The sequence below is a fragment of the Ciconia boyciana genome, chromosome 9 (genome assembly GCF_034638445.1).
Source record: "Ciconia boyciana chromosome 9, ASM3463844v1, whole genome shotgun sequence".
NCBI classification, from domain to species: Eukaryota; Metazoa; Chordata; class Aves; order Ciconiiformes; family Ciconiidae; genus Ciconia; species Ciconia boyciana.
In genome coordinates this window covers 44,919,653-44,945,584 of record NC_132942.1, presented here as the reverse complement: position 1 = coordinate 44,945,584, position 25,932 = coordinate 44,919,653, and the positions used below count along the sequence as shown (strand labels likewise).

Below are 25,932 nucleotides of genomic sequence, written 5' to 3'. Positions count from 1 at the left end.
TTAGCAAATCTGGCAAGAAATAAACAGAAAGCGACGTGGCAGTTCTGTGATGTGTGTCTGTTCAGCCTGAAATTGCCTTCGGCATTCAGGCCAGCCAATGCGCAGCCAGGTCCTTCTCTCACCACAAGAATCGCTTGGGCTGCTCTTATCTCATGGGCAGACACTGCCAGGAGTTGGAGACAGAGGACTGCAGCAGGCTAAGGAGGGAGAAGCATGTGCCAGGAGAATTGACCAGGAGAAGTGCCCTGAGGTGCCATGTAGAGGTATTTATGTATTTTAAACAGTCTGCCATGGTAGACTCCGGGAGGACTCAAAAAGCAAGTTACAAGTCATGGAAAACACGCCAAACCTTTGCACATCAAGCTTGCTTGAAGCCACCTTCTAGACTTCTAGGGGAACATTTTCTCCAGGGTGAAAAATGCCTTGTGTGGACAGCTTCCAACCTGCCTGCGAGACGTGGCAAGGGACAGCAGGCAGACACTGCAAAGTCAGTCTTGCAAAGCTCAAGGAGGGAGCAGTAACCAGTGCAATGAACTGCCACAGGCTCTCACAGATTTGCCATCTCTGGAAGCCTTCAAGATCAGATGGATGCCTTCCTGGGAGATGCTTCTTCCCTGCATGCAAGCTACTGACCTCAATGCAGAAATATAACGGACTGATTCACGGGCAGCAGGACTACATGGTTAGTGTCCGCTTCTAGTCTCAGTCTTTGAGAATGAAATACCAAAGACCAGCACAGTGCTGTCAAACAAATCTGAAGACACAGAGAAGGCAATGTGTTTCCCATACAGTGTTTCAGATCACCATTACAAATTATTTCCTATTTGGCTAAAGTAAAACTAATATGTAAGATAAGTCCCTCATGGGGAGCTGTTTCCTTATATTTGGTCTGGAAAAGGCTTTGTGCTATTTAGGAAAAATGACAAACTTGGAAATCAACATCTGTAAAGGCTGAAAATGCTTACAACATTGATTAGAGCTACGCAAACCTGACAGCATTAATAAAATTTGTGCAAAGACAACGACTAGAGCTTCTCAGGCCCATCCGCCATGTCAAGATACATGCCGTGCCGACTCCAACAGGTCAGCGTAAGGTTGAGCCCGTTCCCAAAGGAACAGCACCGGAGGTCCTGGCTTCACCGAGACCGCAATCAGGGGTGATCAGAAGGGGGTCGACACTCAGCACTGGCTTCCTTTTGTCCCCAGCCATAATCCCGAGGAGAAACTGGGGAGAAATCCCTGCTCCTTCCCCTCTCACTCCCTCCCAGCTCTCTCCAATTTGCAGACTCCTGAATGTTAAGAAATACTGGCAACATGCCCACGGTGTCAGCTCAGCCGACATCAGCGGGGCTGCAGTCAGGAAGGAGTGACACTATTATTCTTTCACCGGTTCTCCTCTCTGTTTAAAAAAAGTTGTCAGCTCTTCCCAGATAAATTTAATTGGTCCTGCGGTCTGTGTCCTTCGGTATCTGGGGACCTCGATGCTGTTATGTGCGGTGGTGTCCTGGGAGAATTGAAACAGGCCAACGATAAGGCACTCAACGATCTCACTGTCAACAATACACGGAGTCCCCACTGTAGGAGCTATTAGCCGCCTCTGATCTAAACCTCCAATTAAAGTGGTGATTAGGCCCAGTGAGGCATTCTCCATCCATGAATTATTCATCTCCCTTCACAGTAACAGCACCAGGGGGATTAGAATGAGAGCTGGTGAAAACAGAGGCATTTTAAGCAGGGTTTTAACCATATACAAGCAAACATTTATCTTTCAAATCTTTCATCTTTTCTTCTTCTGGAAATTAAAGCCCCCCCACCCCGCCTCTGCCCCTTCAGACCTGTGCCGCGGGTGGAGAGCAGTGCCACACCACCAGAGACCCCGATGGTGACACGGGTGACATGCACTCGACCCTTCCCCAGCCACACCAAGAGGGTGAAAGCGGGCGAGGGAAGCCCCAGCACCTCTCCTCAGAGGCTCGTGAAGCAGCAGAGAAGGACGTGTGCTGCTTCCACTCCAGGAGAAATCCCCTGGCAAGTGTGAGGATCCCTGGACTTACCCACAGGGTAAAGTGCCACGCTTGCGGCACTCCTTTTTCAAAATGAAGCTAGTAATCGCTTTGGCCAGCACATGGGTCTGTGGTCACCACTGTCTAGCATCTGTCCCTGTAACACCGGTGCCGTCTGAGGTCTTTTGTCTGGATGCTTCACTTCTCCTCCTGCCCAGCCTCTGTTCCCAGCCCATCACTGCATTTCTCAGTTGACTCTCTCGCACTGGATGCTCCGTGGTACCTGGTGACCTTACATCCCAGCCTCTAATGGGGTACTATATCAAAAGCTTTTTCACAGCTCCAGTAAATTATGCCTCAGCTTCACCCATCTGCTTCCCAGCTGACACCTCCTGAAATAAATTAATCAAGCCTATTCAATAATAGCCCTCTTTCTGTAAGGTCTCTTGTCGATTCACACCTTTGTGAGATGCTTCTCTCCCCTCTTGGGGCTGCAGCGAGCCCCTGGACAGCAGCTGGAGTGACAGTCAGCCATCCTTTATCCCCAGCCCCTCTGCTTGTAGCTGCACAAGAGGATTTGTCCCCAGCTCCCCTGCAGACCCTGGTACCCTCAGGGACCCTGCCCCGGCTCTGTTCAGGAGCACGGCCATCCAGCTCTGGAGCAGGGGCTTCTGGGTGCCAGTGTCTGTCTTGCCCATGTTGCTTTCAGTCTTATTTCCTTTCTCCTTTTGTCTCCTGGGAGATTTCTAGAGCCTCCACTCACTTCCCCTCCTGAAGATGAATGAAAAGCAAATATAACCAGGCCACAGGGATATCCAAATGATCTCTGCACCGTCACCCTGCGACATGGGGCTCACGGAGCACTCAAGCTCGTGCAGGTGGGAATCTCGTTTCCCTGCATGCTTCCCTCCCCTGCCTGCAGGGACGGGGCTTCTGGGGGACAGGAACACTGGCTGAGCTGTGGTGGGGGAACTACAGTTACTCTGCAGAAGTAAACTAGAGTTTGCATTTCATGCTGCCCCTGAGCTGTTCTCAGATTGAGGAGCCGGTGCTGGGGAGCTGTAGCTTCTCCTCTCCCTGTGCGATCCCTGCAGGGGCACTGGGGTGGGACTGGGGTGTTGTGGGAAGCCACGATGCCCGGGACAGCCCCCCTGGGTAACACCGGTCCCCCAAGACACCGGAGACCAAGACAGTGCATATGGTGCCACGCATGCGCAGACTGCATGCGGGGAGGAGAAGGTGGTGGGCTGGGTTTCTCGGCAGACAGATGGCTACGTTTTTAACTAAAGGGAGGGTGGGGGCATTTCATATTTTTGATGTTTCAGATCAATTTATTTCTAGGTTACATAAACTACAGATATTGAGAGGAGTCACAAAGTGTAGCGAAGAGAAGCGAGGGAAGACAAGGAGAGAACAGAACCAGAGTGTATAACGAGGTGTGACAATTTCTAATTCCTGAAGACTCAAGAAGCTTGCACTAAAATAAGAGTGAGCAGACATCCTATTTTAAATGTTCAGTACCGATCGGATGGACATGAGCTGCTGCGTGGGGAATCCTGTGTCAACGCTGCACACGAATACGACTTCATAGAGCAGGAGCTGAAAATGCAGTCCCATCACCATCCGTGAACTCGCGAAGACTTTGCACATAATAAAGCATCAATATGGACTCTGTCTCCTGGACAGAACCAGCCTGGCTGGTCAGGTCAGCGTCCACCACTGTGAGCTCTAAACACACAGCTTTGCCAATCCACCATGGCTCGTGATCCCAGGGAAACCCAGCAGCCATTTCCCACACAGCCATGCCCCCTCCTGGCTTCCCAAAGCCAATTCCCCTAGCAGCATCATTGTTCCTACCATACCCTGCTCCTCAAACATGACAAATGGCGATTAGATGTATATTCTCCGTGATGAGAAAACCCAAGAGCACTTCACAGCCACCAAACAGTGTGCACCCTCTAGAGACTCCTACCTGGGACACGGACTCCATGCAAAGGGTTAGAAAGTGCCATCCCAATCTCAGTCATTCCATATCTCTCCAGCAACGTGTGCCCAGTGATGCTCTTCCACTTCTCCAGGACAGGCACGGGCAGGGCTGCTGAGCCTGACACCATTAACCTGCACAAGGAAACCCCATATAAGAAAGTATCCAAGATCACCTTTGCTCCAGGGAATCTGCAGTCTTAACACAGGGTTACATAAAGCCTGCTCCTACGTAAAACCTTAAGACAGAAGCCCCAAAAGCCTTTTAACTGCTACCGAGGATGTTCCTCACATACAGAAGATTCTCTGTCTGATATGGGTTTTAAGTTAAGATGGGACGGCCTCCTAAGAGACCTACTGCAGTACAAACTTGGCTTGCAGGACAAAGTCCTTAGTCTTGTGTTATGTAGAGTGACACACATAATGAGCATGCAGACCCCTTCTGGCTTTACCATGCAAGAGTGGCTCATAATTAAATAATGTCACCCTGGTTCTTGTCAAAGAGACACTAAAGCACAACAATCAGCCCTGCAAAGAGGTGATGCTGAAAAGAAACCTCGGCAGATCCACTGTGGGGACAGCCAGCCACCAGCAGCCCCTGCCCAGGGAGGCATTGCTCACCTACCTGATGTTCTCCTGGCAAAAGGCACGCACAAAATCCTGGACTTGCGGCTGAGAGAAATGCTTGTCATAATACTCTATCAGCTTGGCATAGATAGTGGGCACTGCCATGAAGACACTGATACGGGGAGCTTGGGAGCTTAGTAACTTCTTCCAAACCTAGAAAGGAACATACACATATAAAAATACACTTCAATATAAAGTGTAGAGAGAAACGATCGCCAGCGCTGTCATGCTAACTCCTCAGCACCTCTGAAGAGCTTCACAAGTGAGGGTTCTGCAAACATTTCATGGGGCAGTGAGCCCCACCACCGTTCCTTCATACGGTGCAAGGGGAAACTGAGGTACAGGAATGAAACAGACTTGTCCAAAGCAAAGCCACCCTGGGTTGCTCACAAACAATCATACCTCTGCTATCTAAGGCTTCTGGAAAGTACGAACAACTGGAAGCCTGTTCCATGCACATCATCCACATCCAGAACAACAGCTCCCAACCCTCATCGTGCCCCTTATTGCCCAAAGCACAAAATTCAACACTCTCATCCCACCAGTGGATCGCCCACCTGCTTTCACTCTCAATGAGCACAAGATGATGGAAATGGCATTTTTTAGTATTGTCATGTTACAGCCAAGAATTTGCTCATGAAGACCATAAGCTTGTGGCAGAATCAGTTAATTCCCTTATCATGCATAGCTCTTCAAAGGCTACACAAAGCCACCACCTTTTCAAAGCATGGGAGCTCTTCTTTGGAAAGACACTAAGCCACATCTGAAGAACGTGATACACACGTAGGAGCCCAGAGACTCAAACCTTTGAGGGAGAAACGCTTTTAAGACAGATGGCAGGGCTGGGAAGAGAGATATCACGCACTGGAATTGGGAGTGAGACTCCACTGCAGTGGAAATGGTCATCTTCTGGTGAGCAGGTGCAGAGATGTGCCCCAGCGAGCTCAGATCAGCCAGCAGAAACCACAGGTAAAACAGCTGCAGCCAGGAGACAGCAGCTAGCCAGGAAGGCAGCTTCACCAACCATGCTCTTCCCAAGAGGAACGGTCCCTGCGGGACAGACGTTCTTCAGCTGCAACGCCTGCTAACCTGTGGGAACTACAAATGGAGGCAAATTCCAGGACCCAGCTCTGCTGGGGGGGATGAAGACCAAGCGACCCCCGGCTGCTGCCCTGGGAGCAGTCAGCAACAGATAGGAGTCATAAATACTGCAACTGGGCCCATTCCTCCCACACCTTGCCACTCTTCCCTCTAGGTAAGCTCTTCCCAAGACAGGAATGATCCAAAGCCATCAATAAATAACAGGCTACGGTGACGGCCGCCTCTTTCCTTTCGCTCCGGTCCCTGCCCCGTTGTTGACAAATGTATTTCCTAACAGCTCCTGACAACGCGCACCGCCTCTCCCCTCCCTGCCCGCGCACGCTCAGCTGCACACAGGCGCGTGCGACGGTGAAAAAAAGCAGGAATTGATTGAAGGTGAACAAGTGATTCTCCTTCATGCTGTCACTCTGCCCCCTTCCCCTCCGTCTTGCTTGCTCGGGCTCCATTTCATTACTTTCTACTTCATTGCGTCCACGCTGCCTCCCCCCATGTCTCTCACTCCACTGCTTCAGAACAATCAGCTCCTAAAAAAACCCTACCACCACCATGTTGTTATTCTTAATAGAGCAGGACACATCTGACAAAGGCACCGTCCCACCAAACAGAAGGGGAGTTCACGCTGCCTCCCAGCCCAGAGATGGTCCTCGATGGGGTGAGACAAATGCACAAGGTGGAAACCCCCCAGTCATGTCAGGAGCTGGGACGTGAGCACTGCAAGATCCCCTCAGCATCAGGGAAAGCAGAGGAGGAACATGACTTGCCCGGACCGATGGGTGACATGCCCGGACTGATGGGTGACATGCGCGGAGAGGGAACACCATACTCCCTCGCGGAAACCCCACCTACCAGCATGATCCCCTAAAACGAGCCAGAATAGGCAAAGTTGCATTTAGAAGGATCTAACCCCTACCATACTCCTCCCAGCCTCTTTCCCCAAAGATCTTTATCTCTTCAACCCCCCAGTATCTTTCCCATTGGAGGCGGCAGGATGGAGAAGGATGTCTCCAAAGCCAGGGGCTGAATGCACGGACCTGCTCTCCTCAGCCGGGTGCTCCCGAGAGCCATGGCCTTGGGCAGGGAGAGACAGGCGATGGCAAGCAGGGATCAGGACTGTGCCGAAAGAATTGAAGGGAGACAGATGCTCGGGGCTGCTCAGTCCTTGCTGTGTGATTTATTTTTTTTTGCCTTCACAAGTCCAGAGCAGCTGTGGGGAGCGCAGGCAGACTTCCAGTCTGGCCATGCAGCAGAGTTATTTTCACATGGATTTGGATTTGAAAAAAAACCCAAAACCGTCACTCCAAAACACAGCAGATCTCTCTTGCACCCTAGAGTCCCCTGTCCTCACATGCCTGCTCAACTCCTGCCCTAGATAAAATCCTCCCTACCACCACTCCAGCCATGGGAGCAGCTTTTTCTGTGTCAGTCTGACTCGCCCCAGCAACAGCCCCTTTCCTGAAGATAAGCAGCTGCCTTTGGATTTGTGCCACCAGCTGCCGGGGTGATCTGCTGACAGCCAAACATCTCCACCTGCTCTGCTCCTGCTCAGCCAAATCTGGATCCTACCCATGTGTTTTAACGGTACTAAGCACCGAGCCATGGTACAAAGCTGGCAGCCCCAAGCCCTCCGCAGACCCCGAGCTGCCCGGAAGGCTTGTCACTGCCCAGCCAGCTGTAACAGCTATTTCTGTTTTATAACTATAAATTCACGGTTTGAGAGAAGGATCTGGGAAAGTCTCGTTACCTGGGACTAATCAATCAATCCCGGGGCTTGGACAGGCTCATAGCAAGAGGCCAGCTTCGCCCTTCCAGCACACGGCATCCTCCAACACCGCCAGGCTTAGAGCAGCACAGTCCATCTCCCCCTCTGCTACCCCATGTGTCACCGTCACCACATCAATACCCTGTGGACAGGGTATCGACAGCCCATCATTTCATTTTATTTTGCTCACCTGATACCTCAGGACTCCAAGTGCTTTTAAAAAGCCATGGATTCTGGAAGCAAACATGGCACTGCATGCCAGGGCTGATGAACCTCACACCAAGTGCTCACCGGACACAAGGGAAGCAGCAGTCTTCCAATGCAAGATGTTCAGGAGATGGACCAAGATTACTTTTAAGATAAACAAGGGCTTAGAAACAAAAAGCTTCTAGCTGCAAGAAGGCAAGAGTGGGAACAGCTTCCTATCAGCAATAACAGCAGTGAAAGCCCAGGGCAGCCTTACAGGACAGGGCTGCCTGAGCCAGCAAAGAAGTGGAAGACCTTCTGTTCCTAAGAGCCTTCCCGTCAGTCTGACATTCCTGATTTTCTTCCCCTCCCACTCCACAAAAGCATATCTGGGCAATTCCATGGGCTGGCCAGTGGGATTTTGCCATCAGTAAATGGGAAAAAAAAAAAAAAAAGAAGGAGAAAATTACACCAGTGGGTACAAAACAACCCCAGTGAGACACAGCTGTAAGATTTTTCCCACGTGTTTCTTCCAGCACACAGATGGCATGACGGTGACTGAGGATGGAGGAACATGCAAGCCGCTCCAAAAGATGGTCCTTCCATACAACAGTCTTCCCAACCAGCCTCCAGATCTGCTAGAGATGCCTGAAGCAAGAGATGCAAACACGGAGGAGAAGAGGCAGTAACTTTTTTTTTTTCCCTTTACAAAGGCCTCACCTTCAGAGGGAGATGTGCAATGCTGTAAACCAGACAGAAAACACTGAATCTATCAACATCGGGGCATCTTCTAATGCAAAAAAAAGAAGAGAAGGTGGCAACAACCATTTGTATGCTAAATCTTGCAAGACTTTGCCTGATACAGGACTCCCAAAACCAGCCAGGCAAAAATGCAGGCAAAAATGCCTAAAAGCTGAAAAGGAAGCAAATATCAGCATGGATTTTCCCACCAGCCCACAAACAGATAACAGACAGCCCGTGCTGCTGCCTCTATTGACGGATACAACAGCTCCTCTCTTCTATAAAATTATTGTATCATTTTCAGTTGTTATTGAATTTTTTTTAAACCTTTTCAAAAGTAACAATACCCCTAATGCAAGGTTAAATCATTCCTTTACTTCCCTTTTGATCAGGGAGATGGTTTTGTGTTTTGCATCGATCGTTGCCACGCGGGTAGCACTGCCGGCGAGGAAAAGGGCTGCCTGCAATTTTCAGAGCATCTGCGAGAGCAACAGGCAGCGACGCAACTGCAGCCGAACCAGCTCCTCGTTTGGCGAGACCCTGTGCCTAATGCCGAGGATAGAAAGCTCCCGTAACTCTACGGAAGCACCGAAGGGACGGCAGGACCACGAACCCACATCCGACGTCGGTTTATCCCTGACAAAGGCAGATGGGCACGACATGAGATGGGAGAGCATCAAGGGGAGCTCTGCTCTCTGCTAAGGACCGAGCCGCGGACGCTTCGTGAGCAATGTGCAGAGAGAGAAACATCCTTCTCTTCAAAGGGAAATTGGGCCCTTGGTGGCTTCGTCTCATGTTTGTTATAACCCCAAACTGTTTGCGCTCTGCACGACTCTGGTTTTAATCATTTATTCATCAGTGCAGCTTGATGGCCCCTCTGCATTCCAGGCTGAAGCTTTTAAACCCTTCCTATGCTGTAGGCATACTGAAAGGAGCAAGTGCTTTCCCTGGGACCTGGTAATATAAGTAAATATGACAGGCTCTGGTTCCGTTTTTTATATTTCCCCACACACATCAAAAGACATTACTCCGTAACAGATGCTGAGGACAGACGGCAGATCTGGGGAGACGGGAAGAAAAACTCTAACTTTTTAAAGCCAGGTCTGCGAGAAGTAATCAAACATAATCCATTCACTAGTGACCTGCTCCTCCCTGCACCAACTCCTCTGTGAGTCTGAAATAAAATTACTCCTTTGAAGCCTCCCATTAATGGATGAAAAGACAACTGCCTTTCTCCAGCTGAAACTGGATGGGAGACACAATCCCCAGCACACTACAAGCAGCATCTTAGCCATACTTGGTTATTGGAGATCAGATTCCTCTGCTTGGATTTACTTTTCTTTTAAAAATAAACTAAAAGAGCTGCCCAGAGTGATGTTTGCAGAAGTGACAGATCCAGGAGAGAGGCTCACTGCAGCGCACGCTTCTCCTTCCCGGAGGCAACCCTGACTGCCAAGCCATAGATCTCCCTGCACAGCCCAGCGAAGGTATAAAGCATCAGCACCCGGCCTCAGCCCAGCCTGGTTCGCACAGATAACAGCAGCAGCAAGGACAAACTGTTTGCTCACAGATGTGGCACAGGCTGCCGGTCTTCACGAGGAAGTCAGGGGTGTAACCATACGATGCAGCAGCAACCCCGGAGCAACACCTCACATGCAAAACCTCGACGAGCATCAGGTCTGCGGCACCCACGGGTGACAGCATGCTCGCAGCACATGAGGGGAATTAGTCCCAAATCACACACTAGCTTTGGGTACTCATCATTCCCATCAGGACAAACGCCTAGAAAGAAGGGTCCCAATAAAACTAACAATTTTGATGGCTTTGCGTGTGATATTGTAAAACCGAGTATGCTTTTTAGAGGGCTTGATCCTTGGAGGCACCTTAAGGCAGACATGCAGTAACACTGGCACCAAAACAGCAGCTCCTTTTGAAACTTTAGGGCAATAAATCTGCATCTTGGCATATTTATCATGGAAGCAGTTGCAGGGCACAGACAGCGTTGTCATTCTGCAGGCAGCACACCACAGCTCGAAACCTGCCCAAGCAGAGCCAAGCGGGCAGCACACGCCACAACTAGGTCACACAGAGTTGAGATTTCTATAATCTTCCCCCATCACTCATCAGAGCAAGTTTTTTTTTCCTTCATGTTTTTGAATACTTTCATTTCCCCTCCTGCACTTAAGGTTGAAAGACCTCCTGGTATCCGATCTCACATTTATCAACGCAAAGAGCTGACAGGGAGCCTTTTGCTATTAGAACCTCCTTCCCTTAAGGCGAGATGAGAGGTGGTCCAAAGGCAAAGACAAGCAGGTCCCATCGTTCAAACTCAGAGCGGACCCACATCAGCCGAAAACTTCAGCAGAAGATCCTGCAAAGCAGACGCTGACCTCACGACTCGCTCCGAAAGGCCACAGGCTGCCCGGCACAGCCGGGTCCCAGTCCGGAACGGGGCCATCGATGTGCAACTGTCATGGCAAGAGCGCCGGCATGGAGGATGCCTGGCTTCCCCTGGGTCTGTCTCTCCAGACTCGCTGGCATTTCCATCGAGTAACAGTCACACCACAGGGTGTGCTCAGCCTTAGCAGCCGTCACTGAATCGATGCTGGGAAGGGAGATGGAGAGAGGGAGTCACTGGGGAATGGATGCTCTAGTGTCTGCTTGGTGCAAACCCCGATGCTGTCAGAGGCCTTCAAAAAAAGCACTTGCTCATGGGCTTTCTCTGATGCCCAGTAAGGAGAAGGCTGACCTTGCACTCCTTCCTTAAGCAGAGGCATTAATCTCTTCTCCTCTGGCTACCAATCTGCACAAAAACTGTACAAATCCAGCATCTTTAAAATTGCTACTCCTGCATAAGAAGAAAGGCAGGCATTTCAAACAGGTTCAGAAGCAGCTGAGAAATGCTGGCTGCCCGCAAACAGGAACAGTGCAGCTGGAGAAGTAAACTCAGCTTGGAAGCAAGTTATGATGGGAGAATCGTATGGGGTGCTTAGGCTGCAGCTCGCTCTGGCTGCAAAGGAGGTTTATGCCCTCACAGTTCTCACCCTTATTTGAAAAAACAAAAAACCAAACATCATCATCAGAGCCACCCTTGCCCCACACAGCTGCTGGGAGGAACGCGCTTTCAGGCTCACTGCTGTTCTCCTGCCTGCTCCAAGTCCACACGCCCGCAGCAGCGCTGAAACGTCTCCCCCCGCAGTCAGCGCTGCCATTCCCGAGCGCCAGCAGCACGCCCGGGAGCACTGGGTGCTGCTCCCGCAGTCTGACAGCCTCCAGGCAGCAGCCCGAGAAGGGCTCCCCGTGGAGACGTGCTGCACCCCAAGGAGTACACGCACCAGAGGACTCCGCATGCCACATACGAGGGGACTGTAATGCTGGAAATCAAGGGTCCATTTATAAACCCTTTATTAATAAATGATTAATAGATGCGGCCATATTTTTTAATAACTTACAATAAAAAGATGCTACAAAAAGCTTAAGCAAGACAGTCTTAACAGATGGTGCTATAAAGTGAATTATAACATGTACAGTAGCTAGTGCAAAGTAATGGATGTCCTCATTTAATAAAAAGAATCTGATTTTATGCAGCAACTTTCACGCTTGAGGCATCTCAATACACTTTAATGAGCCCTTGTGGCCTCAGCAATAGCTTGCATGCAGCCACAGACATCAGATGCTGTTTTAGTAAGAGAGTGGATGTTGGTCAGGACACTGGGGTTACTCCAGTCTTGATTTTTAACCTTTCCTTGGACAGCTACCAAAAGCAGATGGAAGGGGCTGAAAGATGCCACCTCCTAACACTGCACTGCAGGGAACGACAAGCAAGCCTTGGTCCAGGGCTTGAAACATCTTCCAACTAAGAAAAAAAGAGCATTATTACCACCACTGAAACCAGACTGGCATCTGTATCCATGACTATAAGGCACGCCGCAAATTATGTAATTTAATAAACACTGTAATAATAAAGTATTTATTTTCTATAATGAAGTGTTAGTGATTAGAAACCAAACACACATTGGGCATGCTGCTGCGGTTCTCTTGAACCCTTGCCAGTATCACTCAAGGCTAAATACGTCTGCAGCAGGTTGAGAGTAAGTTCCTAGCCTTGTTTTGATCAGCCTGTCAAGTGTTTTAGCTGCCATTCGAGTTTCCTTATATCACACTATAATTGCCTGCTTTCTCAAGGTGCAGCGAAGGAAAAAAGCACACAGCAAAACTCAGGCTCCTTTTGCAAAATCCTCCATTGAAACTCCGCTGCTTTTCTGAAAGCTGATTTCAGTAGCAAAGGGCATTTTGTAAACAGCTGGTGAAAATAGACTGGAACTGAAAGGCAGCTTGCATTAAACTCCACAAGAAAGCCTTATTTACCCTCATGTGCTTTCTTTGTAGTGTCGATCAAACCACTTTCAGCTCCCAGGGGAGGCCCTCAGAAAAATAAAGGGAATAAAAAAAACCCAGAAAAGCAAGTGACGTCCTTCAGAGCCCGAATGCACCTGAGAGCCCTCGGAACAGCGCTCGCTGCAGCAGGCACGCTTGCCACGCTGACCTCCCTGCCCAAGTTCAAGCTCCAGGGTCAAGGGGACACCCTCCAGCACTGTCCCCACTTGCCCTTGGTTGTCAAGTCTGGGGGAAAGCTTTGATCAGAGAAGGCAGGCGGGGTGTCCCGCTCCCCGGCACCTGAACCCATCCTTCAACGTCAGCTCATGCAGATGTCGGGAGAGAGCAGAGAGAAAAAACACAAGGATAAGGGACAATCAATCACCGGTGGCACAGGACGTGGAGAAACGCGCCCTCCAGAGGGCTTGGCTTTGCTTCCAGGCCACCAGCACACTCTTCTGCCACCTCACCAGCATCACCAGGGCTGGTCACGCTCTGAGCCCCGGCTTTGGTGGGGGACACATCCCTACTGCACCCCGAGCTTTTGGGGTGACACCCTGAACATGGCAGAAGACAATTTGGCAGGGACTGTTGAGGAGACAGCACTGGCTACAGCTGCCAGGGGACCTTCCTGCCTTTTATCACAGCATCCTACCTATTTACCCTGGAAATGCAAATGCAGAGCTGCTCCTCTGGGATTCTGGGGCTGTTCCCCCCCAAAGGATCACTGCTCAGGCAGCAACTGGGTGTTCAGGTGTCAGGGCCATCTCGACACAAGAAAGGAAGTGTGCATTTTCTGTGGTTGCTTCTCCGAGAAGCAGAAATAAGCAACAAAGAACCACACAGTCCTGCAGTCGCTCGGATCAGAGCCCGGGCTCACCCTCACCTGACAGCAGCACAGTCAAAGGTTTCTGGGTGTATCCCACACCTTTGTACTTTGTCCTTTCCGTGTAACGAGGCCTCCCAGCATATGAATAAATACAAACAGGTAAAGCAGCCTGTTTAGTTACAAAGCACAGGCTTGACAGGCTCTTGTCACTTTCCCAGGGAGTTTTGCACCGACAACACACATTTCCCTTCTGCTGTGAGGTGGCACCAGCACCTGCAAACCCAATTGCTCCCTTAACAGTGACACTGCAGACTCCAACGTCTCTCACGCCACCCACAACACTGGGAGACGTAGATGAACAGTGCTGGATCCCAGGGGCCGGTAACTGTAGAAACTGTTCTACCTTACTGTTGGTTGCCCTCTTTCCAGTCCCTTTTCTTCCTCTCTTTAGGTCGGCTGCCTGACACTGCAGCAAGGAACAAAAGAGAAGCAGAGCACTGGGACTGGCGTTTCCTGTCTCGGCTAGAAAACAACATTATAAGCGTGTCTCTACTGCAATTCAAGTAAGGTTTCCCTCCTGCCACCTTTCCTGCAAAGCTGCAAGAAGCTCTTGATTTGCAAGCTCTCTCATATTGCCGAGTCTAAGCCAATAGATCTGTTAACACGTGTTCCTCTGCAGAGGAAGAGCAATGTTTCCATGCAAGTGATGAGTACCAGTATTTCTCTTACTTGGGCTGCAAGAAACTCTAAAGCCTGTGTTCTGTCATGTAATGTAATACAAAACACCGAGGACATAGGATTGGAAGGGGAAAATGCAAGCTACTAAAAATGAAATATCTGACAAGCAGCATAGCTTCAAGCAGCACACCGCTACCATGCAAGAGAAAAATCCCATATTTCCACCTTTCTTGGTACTAGAAAATCAACAACCTGTATTCTGGGTGTAGATGCTCTTAGTGGGTACTTAGAAGGGCCCACCTCCAGCCAGAGGCCCTCAACATCATGAGGGACAGTGTAGCGTTACGATTACATACGTCACACTTAAACAAGTTGTAGCCTCCAGAAGAGCATGTTTACCCCAGATACAGTGTCCAACCAAAAGCATTTTTTTAACAGACACTTTGTGAATGGCATGCAGCCAGTGGCTAAAGAGGCTGGAATTCTTTAAGAACTTATTTCCAAAGTTGCTCTAATTACAATGCATAGGGTCTTGCTGCTGAATTTTAAAGACAACGTGCAATCCCTCCAGGCTTACCATCTGTGCGTTGAATTCGGGTAACATGATGCACGTCGCTCCCACCCAGAGAGGACAGAGGAGCTTATTGATCACCCCGTGGACGTGATGTAAAGGCAGCACGTGCAGAATAACATCTTCCTTCTTCCACTCCCATTTTTCAACCAGCCCTGTGGTCTGCAGAAGAAAACAGACAACCCAGCGTTAGGGCAGGAGGAAAGACCCTCACTGCTTGAAAAAACCCGAGGTATCCAGGCCCCAGATCCCCTGGGCACAACTGGCAGCAGAAATCCCAGACCTCCTGGGCACAAAAATCTTTCCTTTAGGGTCAGCACGAACAAAATTCCCACCACAACAGTAGAATACAAGGGGAACACCCTCTGCATCTTGCCAGTACGTGTCTTCATACATATCAAAGTCCTTCCTCATTACTGAGAAATAGTCAACAATGATTTTTAAGTAGGACCTACAAAATTATTAGCCTGCTGCTGCACATGCAGAGTTGGCAGAAACAGTAATCAAAAAACTAATCTTCCCAGGACTCTGTTGACATAGTTTGGACACCGATGACATTGGGTTTTTAGCACCTGTAAGGGATAGTCAGTAGGAGCAGAAAATCACTGTCTGATAAACAGAAGGCAGGCTTCGTGTTAGTAAAAAAAAAAATATTAGTGTATCAAGCTTCTAAAATACTCTGCTACGAAGGGATAATTATCTAAAGCGTTAGACCTCAGGCTTCTGGGTGAACAATGCCCTTCAGAGCCCAGTGTTAGCAACTGGAAAGCTTATTTCCAGCCATCTAAAAATAAAAAAAAGCATTTGAACAGTGGAATTCAGTCATGTCATTCACAGGCCTCTTCCACAGGGCAGGGAGCAGGTTTTAGACTTTCTGCAAGACAGCACAAAAGATGGGGACTGCTCAGGCCACCTCCCAAATGATCGGCATATTTGTAAGGGAACAGATTCTTTGCCCAATATAGCCAAGCCCTGGCTCTATCCATCAAGGCTTTCATACCACTCCCGACATTGCAGTATCTGAGCACCCAGAACAACGTAAGCTCTCGGAGGCGTCCGTAAGGCACAATGTATTCCCTGCCCTTTTTCCCTAATGGCATGAGTCTATCTGTTGCAGGCAGTGATAACCAACCGGTGAGGTAGTCAGCAGGCTCATTCAAACTTTTAATTCCTTTTGGCTCAGAGAGCTAATGGATTTTTTACCTTGGGGATATATAGCTGAATAATGCACAGACTTCACACAGTACTGTACTGGGCTGGGCTAAGTTATATTCCAATTAGAGGCAAAGATTCTTTCCTAGTCACAGTGAAGCAAAGCAAACTGCAAAGAAAGAGGTATTTTTACAGCAGGTCTCATCCCTTCTGCTTTTCAGGAAAGCAAGGAGAAGAGTCCACCTGCCCCTGGCTGCAGCTGCAGCACAGCAACACCAAAAGGACAAAGTTTAGAGCCTCAAACATTCTTCTCTGTATTCACCTTAAAAGTGTTGAGGACTTACAGCCCCACAGCTCTGTGCAGGAATTTGGTTGTGGTAAGGTGTGTTGTGCTTTGGGGTTTGCAGCCCCAAATCACCTCTGAAGGTGCCAAGACCTCTCTAACTTGGCAGGAGCTTTGCAGAGGGGAAAGCAGCACTCACCACGGCTTGCACGTTCTCATGGGTGCTGAGGACACCTTTTGGTCTTCCCGTTGTCCCACTAGTGTAGATTATCATGGCTCCTCTGTCTTTCCATGAGGAGCAGGTTGTCAAGGGACCCTCTTCCACTGCTGCATGACTTGCGGATCCATCACTATGAGACCCAAGAAGCGGCAGAACTGGGACTCCCAGCTTCTCAGCGCTGGGGGCTATCTTCCCCACATATTCCTCTGCTGCGATGACTAGAGTGCTCTGCGAATCCTGAATCACGTACTCCAGTTCCTGCGCAGGGTGCTTCTTGTAAAGGGGCACTGCTATGCCCCCGCTCATCCAGGAAGCCCACTGGGCCACCACATACGAGGCATCATTGGGACACAAAAACGAGATCCTCTCTTCCTTCAAGTCCCTGCTGGAGCACGCCAGAGCTCTACAGATCTCCTGGGACAAGCGTAGACTCTGGCTGAGAAGGTCCCTGTAAGTGTGCTCACCATTTTTGTCAACGATGGCAATTTTATCACCGAAAGCCAAAGCCCTAGTGAAGACAGGGGTAACATCACTGCTGTAGGCTGCCCGCACGGTTTGCAGACCCCTGCGGGGACAGCCAGACCTCTTCTGCCCACACAACCCCCATCTGCAATGGTGCAAGTCCCGGACGAGACATCGAAGGGGCCGGCTCGCTTGGGGGAAGAGCAGGGAGACCAGCATCCTGCCAGCACCGCTTGTTTTGAAGTGATTCTGTAGAAAGCAATTATAGGAACAGATAAGTGTGTGCAGCGATTACCCAGGGGTTTATTCCCACAAAGGAAAAGTGGCAGCCTTCATTTGAATAATACCCACTGTATTATTAATGTTTATGCTTCAGACTGCTGCATCCCCAGTGTGCTAGGCCCTGCGTGGATGGAACAGGAGACAGAGACCCTTCCCTACGCAGCCTCCGCGTCCCTAAATACCAGTCTAACTTAAATTATGAAATAGTTTTTATCGATCAGTAATATTAGTACACTGAGTAGTGGCTACTTGAGGTGCCGTTCTAACTCAGCGGGACCAGCATTTAAAGAAATCAAAGACAACAGTACCTAGCTCTCAATTCCCAGTTTCCACCACTTTGGTAAACCACTGCCTTGCTCTGTGCTTCGAGTTAGGCAGCATGGAGCTAGACACAAAATCCAAGCCTACTAAGGTTCAGCCCAGTGAAGGACTGTTTCCTGCGTGAGCTCTCCTTTGAACAATAGCACATCTAAGTACAGGAAAGTGCCCAAGCCCTCCACCTAACAGGTCATCCATCACAAACACTGCTTCAGCTCAAAAGGTTTCTTACGTGAGAGACCAAGTGGTTAACAGCTCCCAAACAGCCACAGGCAGCAGGAGCCCTCCCCGCACCAAGCAGCTGATTTTCCCAGCAAACAGCAGCAGGGAAGCGCAGCCCCGCACATGCTGGCCTGTGGGTTTGTTACTTCTGAAAGTACCAACCTGGCAGCACCCGGAGCCGGGCAGAGCATCGGGACAAGCTCAGCCGTGGCACCAGGGCTCCACCTGGGCAGACAGAGCTTGATCTGAGCCCAGCTCAACCAACACCCAGGCCCGGCCGCTCCACCACAGCAGGGATACGATGCACTGGGGCATTTCAAGAGAGAAAACCTCCAAAAGGGAAGGGGGAGGCATACCAGCACCATTAAAGGCTTTACAGGAAGATCAGGGGCTGGCACAAACGTCACACATTCTGCCTTTGTGCTTAGACAGCACGATGACATCAACCTATCCGCTCATGGGAGAAGTTAGCAAAAAAGCTCTTGTGGTAACTGGTAAGAAGTCCCTGAAGTTTGCTCTTCACCTCTTTTTTCATCATCCTCTCCCTTTCAAAGGGAAAGGTCTGTGTAATAGTATCGGACACTGCTTGGAGCATCTCACTGAAGGGAAAAAGTTAATGCACGGTGCGAAATCCCGTAAGAATATAATGGGGAGACGGGACTATTCCTATAGTCCCATCTTTGCAGAGGAGACCACGGGTACACCAGAGATGAGAGGAAGAAGTGATAACTTGAGAGGACTGAGGAGATGTCTCAGAAGAATCCTGACCCCGCTTCTGCACAGACCCTGGAGCTCTGGCTGGAAGCTCAGCAAGAACAAGCACCCTCCCCATAAAGAGACCGTCACCAAGGCCAACAGGGCAGCAGAGAGGAAAGAACAGGGCTGTGGCGGAAAAAAAAAAAAAGGGCTTTACTGCACGGTCTATCTAATGGCTGCTGTTAAACACCACCACTGAAGTATCCCCAGAGAGACACTATGGCAAGGGGAGATAGCCAAAGGACGACAACTTCTCACTCTGTAAGAGTATATGTGACACTTCCTTAATGCTGGCAATAACAACTTCATTTTTTACAAAATTCTTTATAAATGCCTATTAGTGGAACGGCTCAACTCAAATTGTCTCCCAGCTCAGCTTCCCACCATGGGGAGGAGCTGAAGCAAAAAGGATCCAGAGAACTGGCAGCTGCTCAGGGACGAGCTGCACACAGCTTAACCCAGCTCAGGCTGCTCAGACACGTCCACGGGCAGCACCCGCTGACAGCGGCAAGCGTTTATTTTTGCCTAGATGTAGCTGTGAGCCCCACAGACTCTCCCATCCACCTTCAGAGCATTTCTCCAGCCAGACATTGGCTTTGCACATATTTTCTTTTGCATATCGACCTCAATTTCTGCTTCTGCAAAAGAAACTTGTGATTTAGTGCGGAAACATCTGGGAGGGGGAGAGGCTTTAAACCCAGACCGTGGTAACCATGTGCACTCATGACATATACCATCACGATGGAAAAAAAACAAAACAGGTCATGACAAAGCTCGCATGACATCTTTCCATTTCTCTGTAGAGACTAAAATATAAAATAAAGAGAAAACACCATCCGTAACCTAAACCAAATCACCTCCTCCTAACCTGCGCCCCAGGCCGGCTCGCTGGCGAGATGTTAATGCCCCAGACATTAAGAGGGGCATTAATTGGAAGCGACCGTTTGCCAGGATCACGCCGTGCTCCAGGCCAGCGCAGCTAAGTGCACTTGGCTTACTCGCTGTTCCTCATACGGCTCCGGAGCAGGTGTTAGCTGCTAACAGCCGCTTCCAAAAATTACATTATCCCCTTTTCACCACAGCGCCAGCCCAGATTTAATGGAACAATAAACAGCAGCACCTTTAGCCAGGCCTGGGCATTTATGGACTTCAGAGAAGTAGTGTTGACTGGGTGCGTGCAGACTTACAGACACTTGGGATAAGGCGAAGTAACACCAGGGGCTGTGTCCTTTACCTGCTGTTGCTCAGCGATAACTGGTAACACAAGCTCTGGCAGAGCGTAGCTGAATATGAAGTTTGTCGCTGGCGGCCTTGGGCAGAGGATCACGGCAGCGCAGCAGATGAGTCTTTGCTGCCTTGAAAGAGAAGGCTCAACCCCCACCCTCCGAGGGCTAAAGTAAGAAATGAAAGCGGCTGGGGAGCTCGCACCAGCTCCCGGCATGGCAAAATGCCACAAAGCACGGTGGAGCGGGAAGCTGTGAGGCTGAACCGCTGCAGACCCCACGCCCTGCGTCTCTCCCGAGAAGGATGGGCTTTATTCTTCTTCCATCGTTTCCTCCCTCCAGCTCTCTGCCCCTCACCCCACTCACATGAAACCTCAGAGCAGCAGCAGGAAAATCCTTCGCCCCGTAATTTCCGAGCTACAGAGGCCCAGAACGGGCCTCACCAGGCCGGAGCCGAGGCCCAGCACTGCCACACGCCCACAGCACCAGCGGCCCCTCACGTCCCGGCAGCGGGGGGCCGGTGTGAACCCCCGCAGGGGCCGGGGCCGGCCCGGAGTCACGGCCGAGCCTCGCCGCTCGCCCCAGCGCCGCTCCTGCGCAGCCTGACGGGAGGGGACGTTTATTACATTTTGATTAAAGCCACCGTGAATCGCGGCACCGGCCGGCGACACCCTCACCCCACCACCGCGCCCGGCGGCGACACGCCCCCGCCACAGGCCCCACAGGCCAGCGGGTCCCGCAGGGAAGGAGAGCCTGGCCCAACGGCACCGGCCCACGGCTCGCCCCGGCTTACGGGACAGGCTGGGCCCGGTCTGGGTCCCCGCGCCCCGCTGCCGCCTCCCGCAGCCCCGGCGGGGCCTCACCTGGCGGCGGCGGCGGCGGCGGCACCGCGCACCGGTCCGCCCGCGAACGGGCTCCGGCGGAAACGCGGCGCCGCGGCCCGCACGTTCCGCGCGCGAACGTTCCCCCCCTCCACCCCGCACCCGTTTTATGGGGAATTGGCCCCAAACCGCCCACTGGGGGCGGGGCTTGTCGCGCCGCGGGGTCGGCGTCCCCCGCTGGCGTCGCAGCGTGCCTCTGATGTCACTGCAGTCCCCTGCCGTGTCACCATGGCGCCCTCTGATGTCACGGCAGGCGTCCATGACGTCACGGAGCTGCAGGCCTGCCCGGGGGTGCCGGGGCCCGCGTGCCCTATCAGCTGGATCTCGGGGTGGCAGAGGAATGGCCTGGGCCCCTGCGCAGAGCCTGGCCCCAGGGCACCTCCTGGGGGGGACAGATGTCCCAGGGACGCACAGACATCCTGGGGACACACAGACACCCCCAGGGACGCACAGACATCCCGGGGATGCACAGACACCCCCAGGGACGCACAGACACCCCCAGGGACACACAGACATCCCAGGGACACACAGACACCCCCAGGGACACACAGACGTCCAGGGACACACAGACATCCAGGGACACACAGACATCCTGGGGACACACAGACATCCAGGGACACACAGCCATCCCAGGGACACGGAGAGGTCGCCATGGTGGCACACGGTGGCTGAGCCGGAGCTCCCGGCAGCGGCAGCGCCGCGTTCCCCTCCTGCCCCGGCCCCGTGGCCGTAGCCAGCACCCCCGGCCAGGCTGGGGCGAAGCCCCTCGCAGGGCTTGGGCAGGGGCCCGGCAGGAGCCGGGCAGGGGCCGTGGCACGGGACAGCCAGGCGGCACCGACCTCCACCGCAGCCTCGTGGCGCCGAGCGGAAACCCAACCCGGTTTATTATTTTTAGCCGGTCCTGCTGCAGATTTGCATTCGCTGCTGCAGCAACGGGGGACACGTGGGGACAGCCGGACCCTCTCCCGGCAGCTCACCGGCACGGCCTGGCGCGCGGCCGGGGGCACCCGTGGGCGACGGGCACAGGGGTGCAGCCACGGTGGGACGGCGCGGGACTCCCCACGCCGCCCCGCCAGCCTCGGCGCCGGGACGCTGCCGGTCCGGCCGCGGCACAGGCAGCGGGGCAGCGCCTCGCACAGAGGCGCACGGCCCTCGCCGCCATGCAAGCCACCGCGTTCCGGGCCCTTCTCCGGCGGCACGTGTCCTGGCGCTGTCCCCTCCCAGGCCCCGCAGCCCGTTCCTCTGCTGGAGCCTTGTTTTTCCAGCTGTGCGTGGCGGTGCGTGCAGCGGGGAGGCCGGGGTGACCCCCACCCACCTCCCTCAGGTGCGTTTCCACCCGGGGCTGGCAGCCGGCAGCCCAGCGAGGCGCAGCGGGGCTGGGAGCGGAAGCGGGGACAGGAGCCCGGCCTTGGGCAGAGCTCGGCCACGGCGGGGTGTGCACCCACCAGCCCTGCGCCAGCCGTGCTGCACGGCACCCCAGCGCACGCCTCGCCGTTGCACCCCTCCTCGTGGCACAGCTCCCCCTTGCACGGCTCCCCGTTTCCTGCCTCCCCGTCGCACGGCTCCCTCCCCATAGCATGGCTCCCCGTTGCGCAACTCCCTCCCTGTTGCACAGTTCCCTGTCGCGCGGCTCTCCGTTGCACGGCTCCCTCCTACGCTGCACGGCTCCCCGTTGCAAGGCTCCCTCCCTGTTGTACAGCACCCTCCCCGTTGCACAGCTCCCCATTGCACGGCTCCCCGTTTCCTGCCTCCTCGTTGCACAGCTCCCTCCCCATCGCACAGCCGTTGCACGGCTCCCCGTTGCACGCCTCCCCATTGCACGGCCATCGCACGGCTCCCTCCCAGTTGCACGGCTGTTGCACGGCTCCCCGTTGCACGCCTCCCCATCACACAGCCATTGCACGGCTCCCTGTTGCACGCCTCCCCATCGCACAGCCATTGCACGGCTCCCCGTTGCACGCCTCCCCATTCCACGTCTGTTGCACGGCTCCCCATTTCACTCCTCCCCAATGCACGGTTGTTGCACGGCTCCCCATCGCACATCTGTTGCACGGCTCCCCGTTGCACACCTCCCCATCGCACAGCCGTTGCACGCCTCCCTGTTGCACGCCTCCCCATTGCACGTCTGTTGCACGACTCCCTCCCAGTTGCACGGCTGTTGCACGGCTCCCCGTTGCACGCCTCCCCCATGCAGGGCTGCTGCAGGAGGGACCCATCGCACCCAGCAGCTCCAGGCCGGCCCCCAGCCCCAGCGGGCACCCACGTCTCCGCCGGAGGGTTCAGCACACCCCGTGCCCACGTGCTGCCCTGCAGATGCGCCCGGCTCCTGCCACCACCGCTTTCATTCTCCTTTTCGCACTTGCCATCTGTCACCGGCCTCCCCCGGTCCCCACGGGCTGCAGGGATTAACCCCCCCGGGGGGGAGCGGGGGCACGTGCCTGCAGCGGGGTGTCTGACGAAAGTGGGGTGCCGTCGTCCCTGCGGTGGTCCAGGGGTTGGCGGGGACAGGGTGCGTGGGGTGGGGACAGGGCTGTGACAGCCGCGCATGTGCGCGCCGGGCAGGATGCTCCTCTGCGACTGCGCGGCCCCTCCGGGTTGCGCAGGGACCCCCACCCTGGGGCGGTGACAGGGCCGTGCTCCCCCCGACCGTGGCGGGCCGCCGGGCCAGCTGGCCGTGTGCGCAGCAGATGTCCACCCCGAGCCACCCTCTGCTGCTCCGTCCCCCGGCACCTGGTGCCCACCGGCCATCTGGAGTCGGCCACGTCCCCGGAGACGATGCTCAGCCCCGGCTGCGAGCAGCACCCGGCCACCGCCGTCCATCCCGGGGGCTGCCGGGGCCACACGCCGCTCCCCAGGGCCGGGAGGGAGGGAGCTGCTCCCCGGCAGTGCCGAGCCAGCCCCGGCCATCGCCGCTGCTGGGGGAGCCGGTTATGATTTATTCGGCGGTGGCAGCGCCGGCTTGCCCTGCGCCGGCGTTTGGCTGCGCAGGGAGGGATGCGCGGTACCGGGCCCCGTTCTCCGTATCGGGGTGGCAGGGACGCCGCAGCAGAGAGGAGGGTCAGTCCAGATGTGCCACCACAGCTGGGAGCAAAAGACCCACGGCCTGCGGCTGTCACGGAGCAGCTGGGCACCGCAGAAGCTGAGACCCGGGTGCACCGCAGCCCTGCCCGCCCACAGACCCCCCCTGGCCCCGGGCTCACGGGGCTGCTGCAATGGTCCCCAGGGCAGCGGGATGTCCCCAGGCTGCCACCGTGGTTCCTCACCTCCCTCCCAGCCAGGTGCGAGCCCCGCAGCCCGCGCCGGCAGGAGGGTTTTCCGCTTGCTCCCCCCCACCTTACACCGCTCGCTGATTAATTATGGATCCAGCAGAAAGCTTTTATTACATTAGAGTTTACTTGTGGCAACATCCGTATTTATTAAAAAAAAAAAAAGGAAAGTAATTACTACGGTGGTGTAAACACTGCAAGCACTGCTGGGTTATGGGGAGCTTAATGCTCAGGGCAAGCGCCGCGGCTGCCGGCAGCTCCAGCCCGGTGCTTCGTGGTGGGATGGGACGGGGGCACCGGGCGCTGCCGCCTCGGCGCTGCTTGGGGTGAGGACGGAGCACAGTGAGGGGGGAGCCCCTCCGTCCTCGCTGGGACACCCCAAGGCCATGAGCACCGTATTCCCAGCCCCGTCATGCCCCAGCCCAAGCAGGGGACAGAGCCAGAGCCCGTGCCGGGGTCCCCGACTGCCGCCAAGGAGGGAGCAGTAAACAAGGTGGAGCGAAACATTTGATCTCCATCCATCTGCCGGTGCCTAATCTCCCACCCGCAGCCCTCGTGCCTCCTCACCTCCCGGCCCCCCTAATCTGCTCCCCGCCAGCCGGCGGAGGGTCCGATGCGGGGCTGTCGGTCATGCTCCCCGCCACACGCTGCACGGCATCGGCACAACCGGGAGGCTGCTGCTGGGCTGGCAGGGCCATATGGTGGGAGAAACCAGATTAACCGTCCCCATTTTGGGGTTTAACCCCTGTGCTGCTGCTGCAGTGGGAGGGCACGAGCCAAGGGACAGGCTCCCACTACCATCCCCCTGCGCCTGCATCCTGCCCGGCACGAGTATCCGCTGCCGGAGCCACCACCCGTGCCGGGGCGGCAGGGGACGGGTCTGTCCCCAGGGGCTCGCGGGGGACGCGATTGCCATCGGGACTCCCCGGGGACGGGAGCAGCTCGGAGACGCTCGGCGTGAAGTGGAGCTGTAAGTGCCTCCCGCGTCACGTGGCGAGGATAAGTGCAAAATAGCCCTATTATGATAATTGTGTGAAATTATGATTGATGGAGATTAGCTGCTTATTTGAGGAAATGGCAGGCGCACGTGTGACACGGGCAGGCCGGGGGACGGCCACCGGGGGATGGGGGGTGCGGGCAGAGGGGTACGCCGGGACGGCTCCTGGGGCTCTTCCTATGGCGTGGACCCTCACCGCCATGCCGGGAGCTGCTGCATCCCTGGCCGGTGGCTCTTGGACTAGCACGTGCCACCGCATGGGGACACCATGGCAGGAGTCTGGGATGGGGCCGGGGTGACTCATGCACGGCCCCCTCCTGCCCCATAGAAGGCTCCTGGTGGCTCCTGCCAACCCCATTAAACGCATCCCTGATTAGGGGGTAAACCTGTTAAAGGGTGATGGCAGGAGCGTCCCTGTGTGCCGGCGCCTTGGCCAGCGCTCCCGGTGCTCTGTCCCGATGGGCTGTGCCATGGGGCTGTGCCGTGGGGCTGTGCCGTGGGGCTGGGGAAAGGGCAGCGGGGCAGCCCCGGCACCCCTGCAGCTCCCAATAAACGTGGCTTTCAGTAAATGACTTAGGCTGGGTGAAGCCGGGCAGGGCGCTGGGCTGGCTCTGGGCTGGCAGCCAGTCCCCTGCCTCCTGCCCAGCCGTCCCCACCGGTGTCCCTCGGCCTCAGGGACCCTCCTGTGCCATCGGCGCCGGGAGCACCTGGGCTACTGTGGATGCTCAAGCCACGCTCCCGCTTCTCCCTTCAAAAAGACACCGAGACCACGAATTCGGGGAAGAAAAGCCAGAGAGACGGGAAGGCTTCAATGCTGATGGCTGGCCGGGACGGAGCCATGGCACGGCTGCACCGCTGGGGCCAGGATTTCGGCACGGGGTGGGGATGCCGTGTTGCACAAGGCCGAGGTGGCCGTGCAGAGCAGCGTGCGGCCAGAGGGCACCCCAAAACCACCCACCCATCACCACAAGTCCCTCCTCCGCTCTCCCCTTCCCAATTTCCCAGGCCCCCCTAC

At 54.2% G+C, this 25,932-nt stretch overlaps 1 protein-coding gene across 6 annotated transcripts in view; it reads right to left on the bottom strand.

The window, feature by feature from the left end:
• The window catches only part of ACSF3 (acyl-CoA synthetase family member 3), a 67,915-nt gene extending 47,241 nt beyond the window's left edge, over positions 1 to 20,674 (bottom strand). The window contains exons 1-6 of one of the 6 annotated variants that reach the window (XM_072872937.1): positions 20,140 to 20,622; positions 19,785 to 19,941; positions 16,490 to 17,221; positions 14,862 to 15,017; positions 4,612 to 4,766; positions 3,976 to 4,121 (exon numbers count right to left, since the gene is read on the bottom strand). In XM_072872937.1, the coding sequence (XP_072729038.1) occupies positions 3,976 to 4,121; positions 4,612 to 4,766; positions 14,862 to 15,017; positions 16,490 to 17,191 (1,159 nt within the window). In that variant the 5' untranslated portion in view covers positions 17,192 to 17,221; positions 19,785 to 19,941; positions 20,140 to 20,622. The other 5 variants (XM_072872938.1, XM_072872941.1, XM_072872940.1 and 2 more) reach the window with 5 other exon arrangements.
• Positions 20,675 to 25,932: the final 5,258 nt, after the last annotated feature.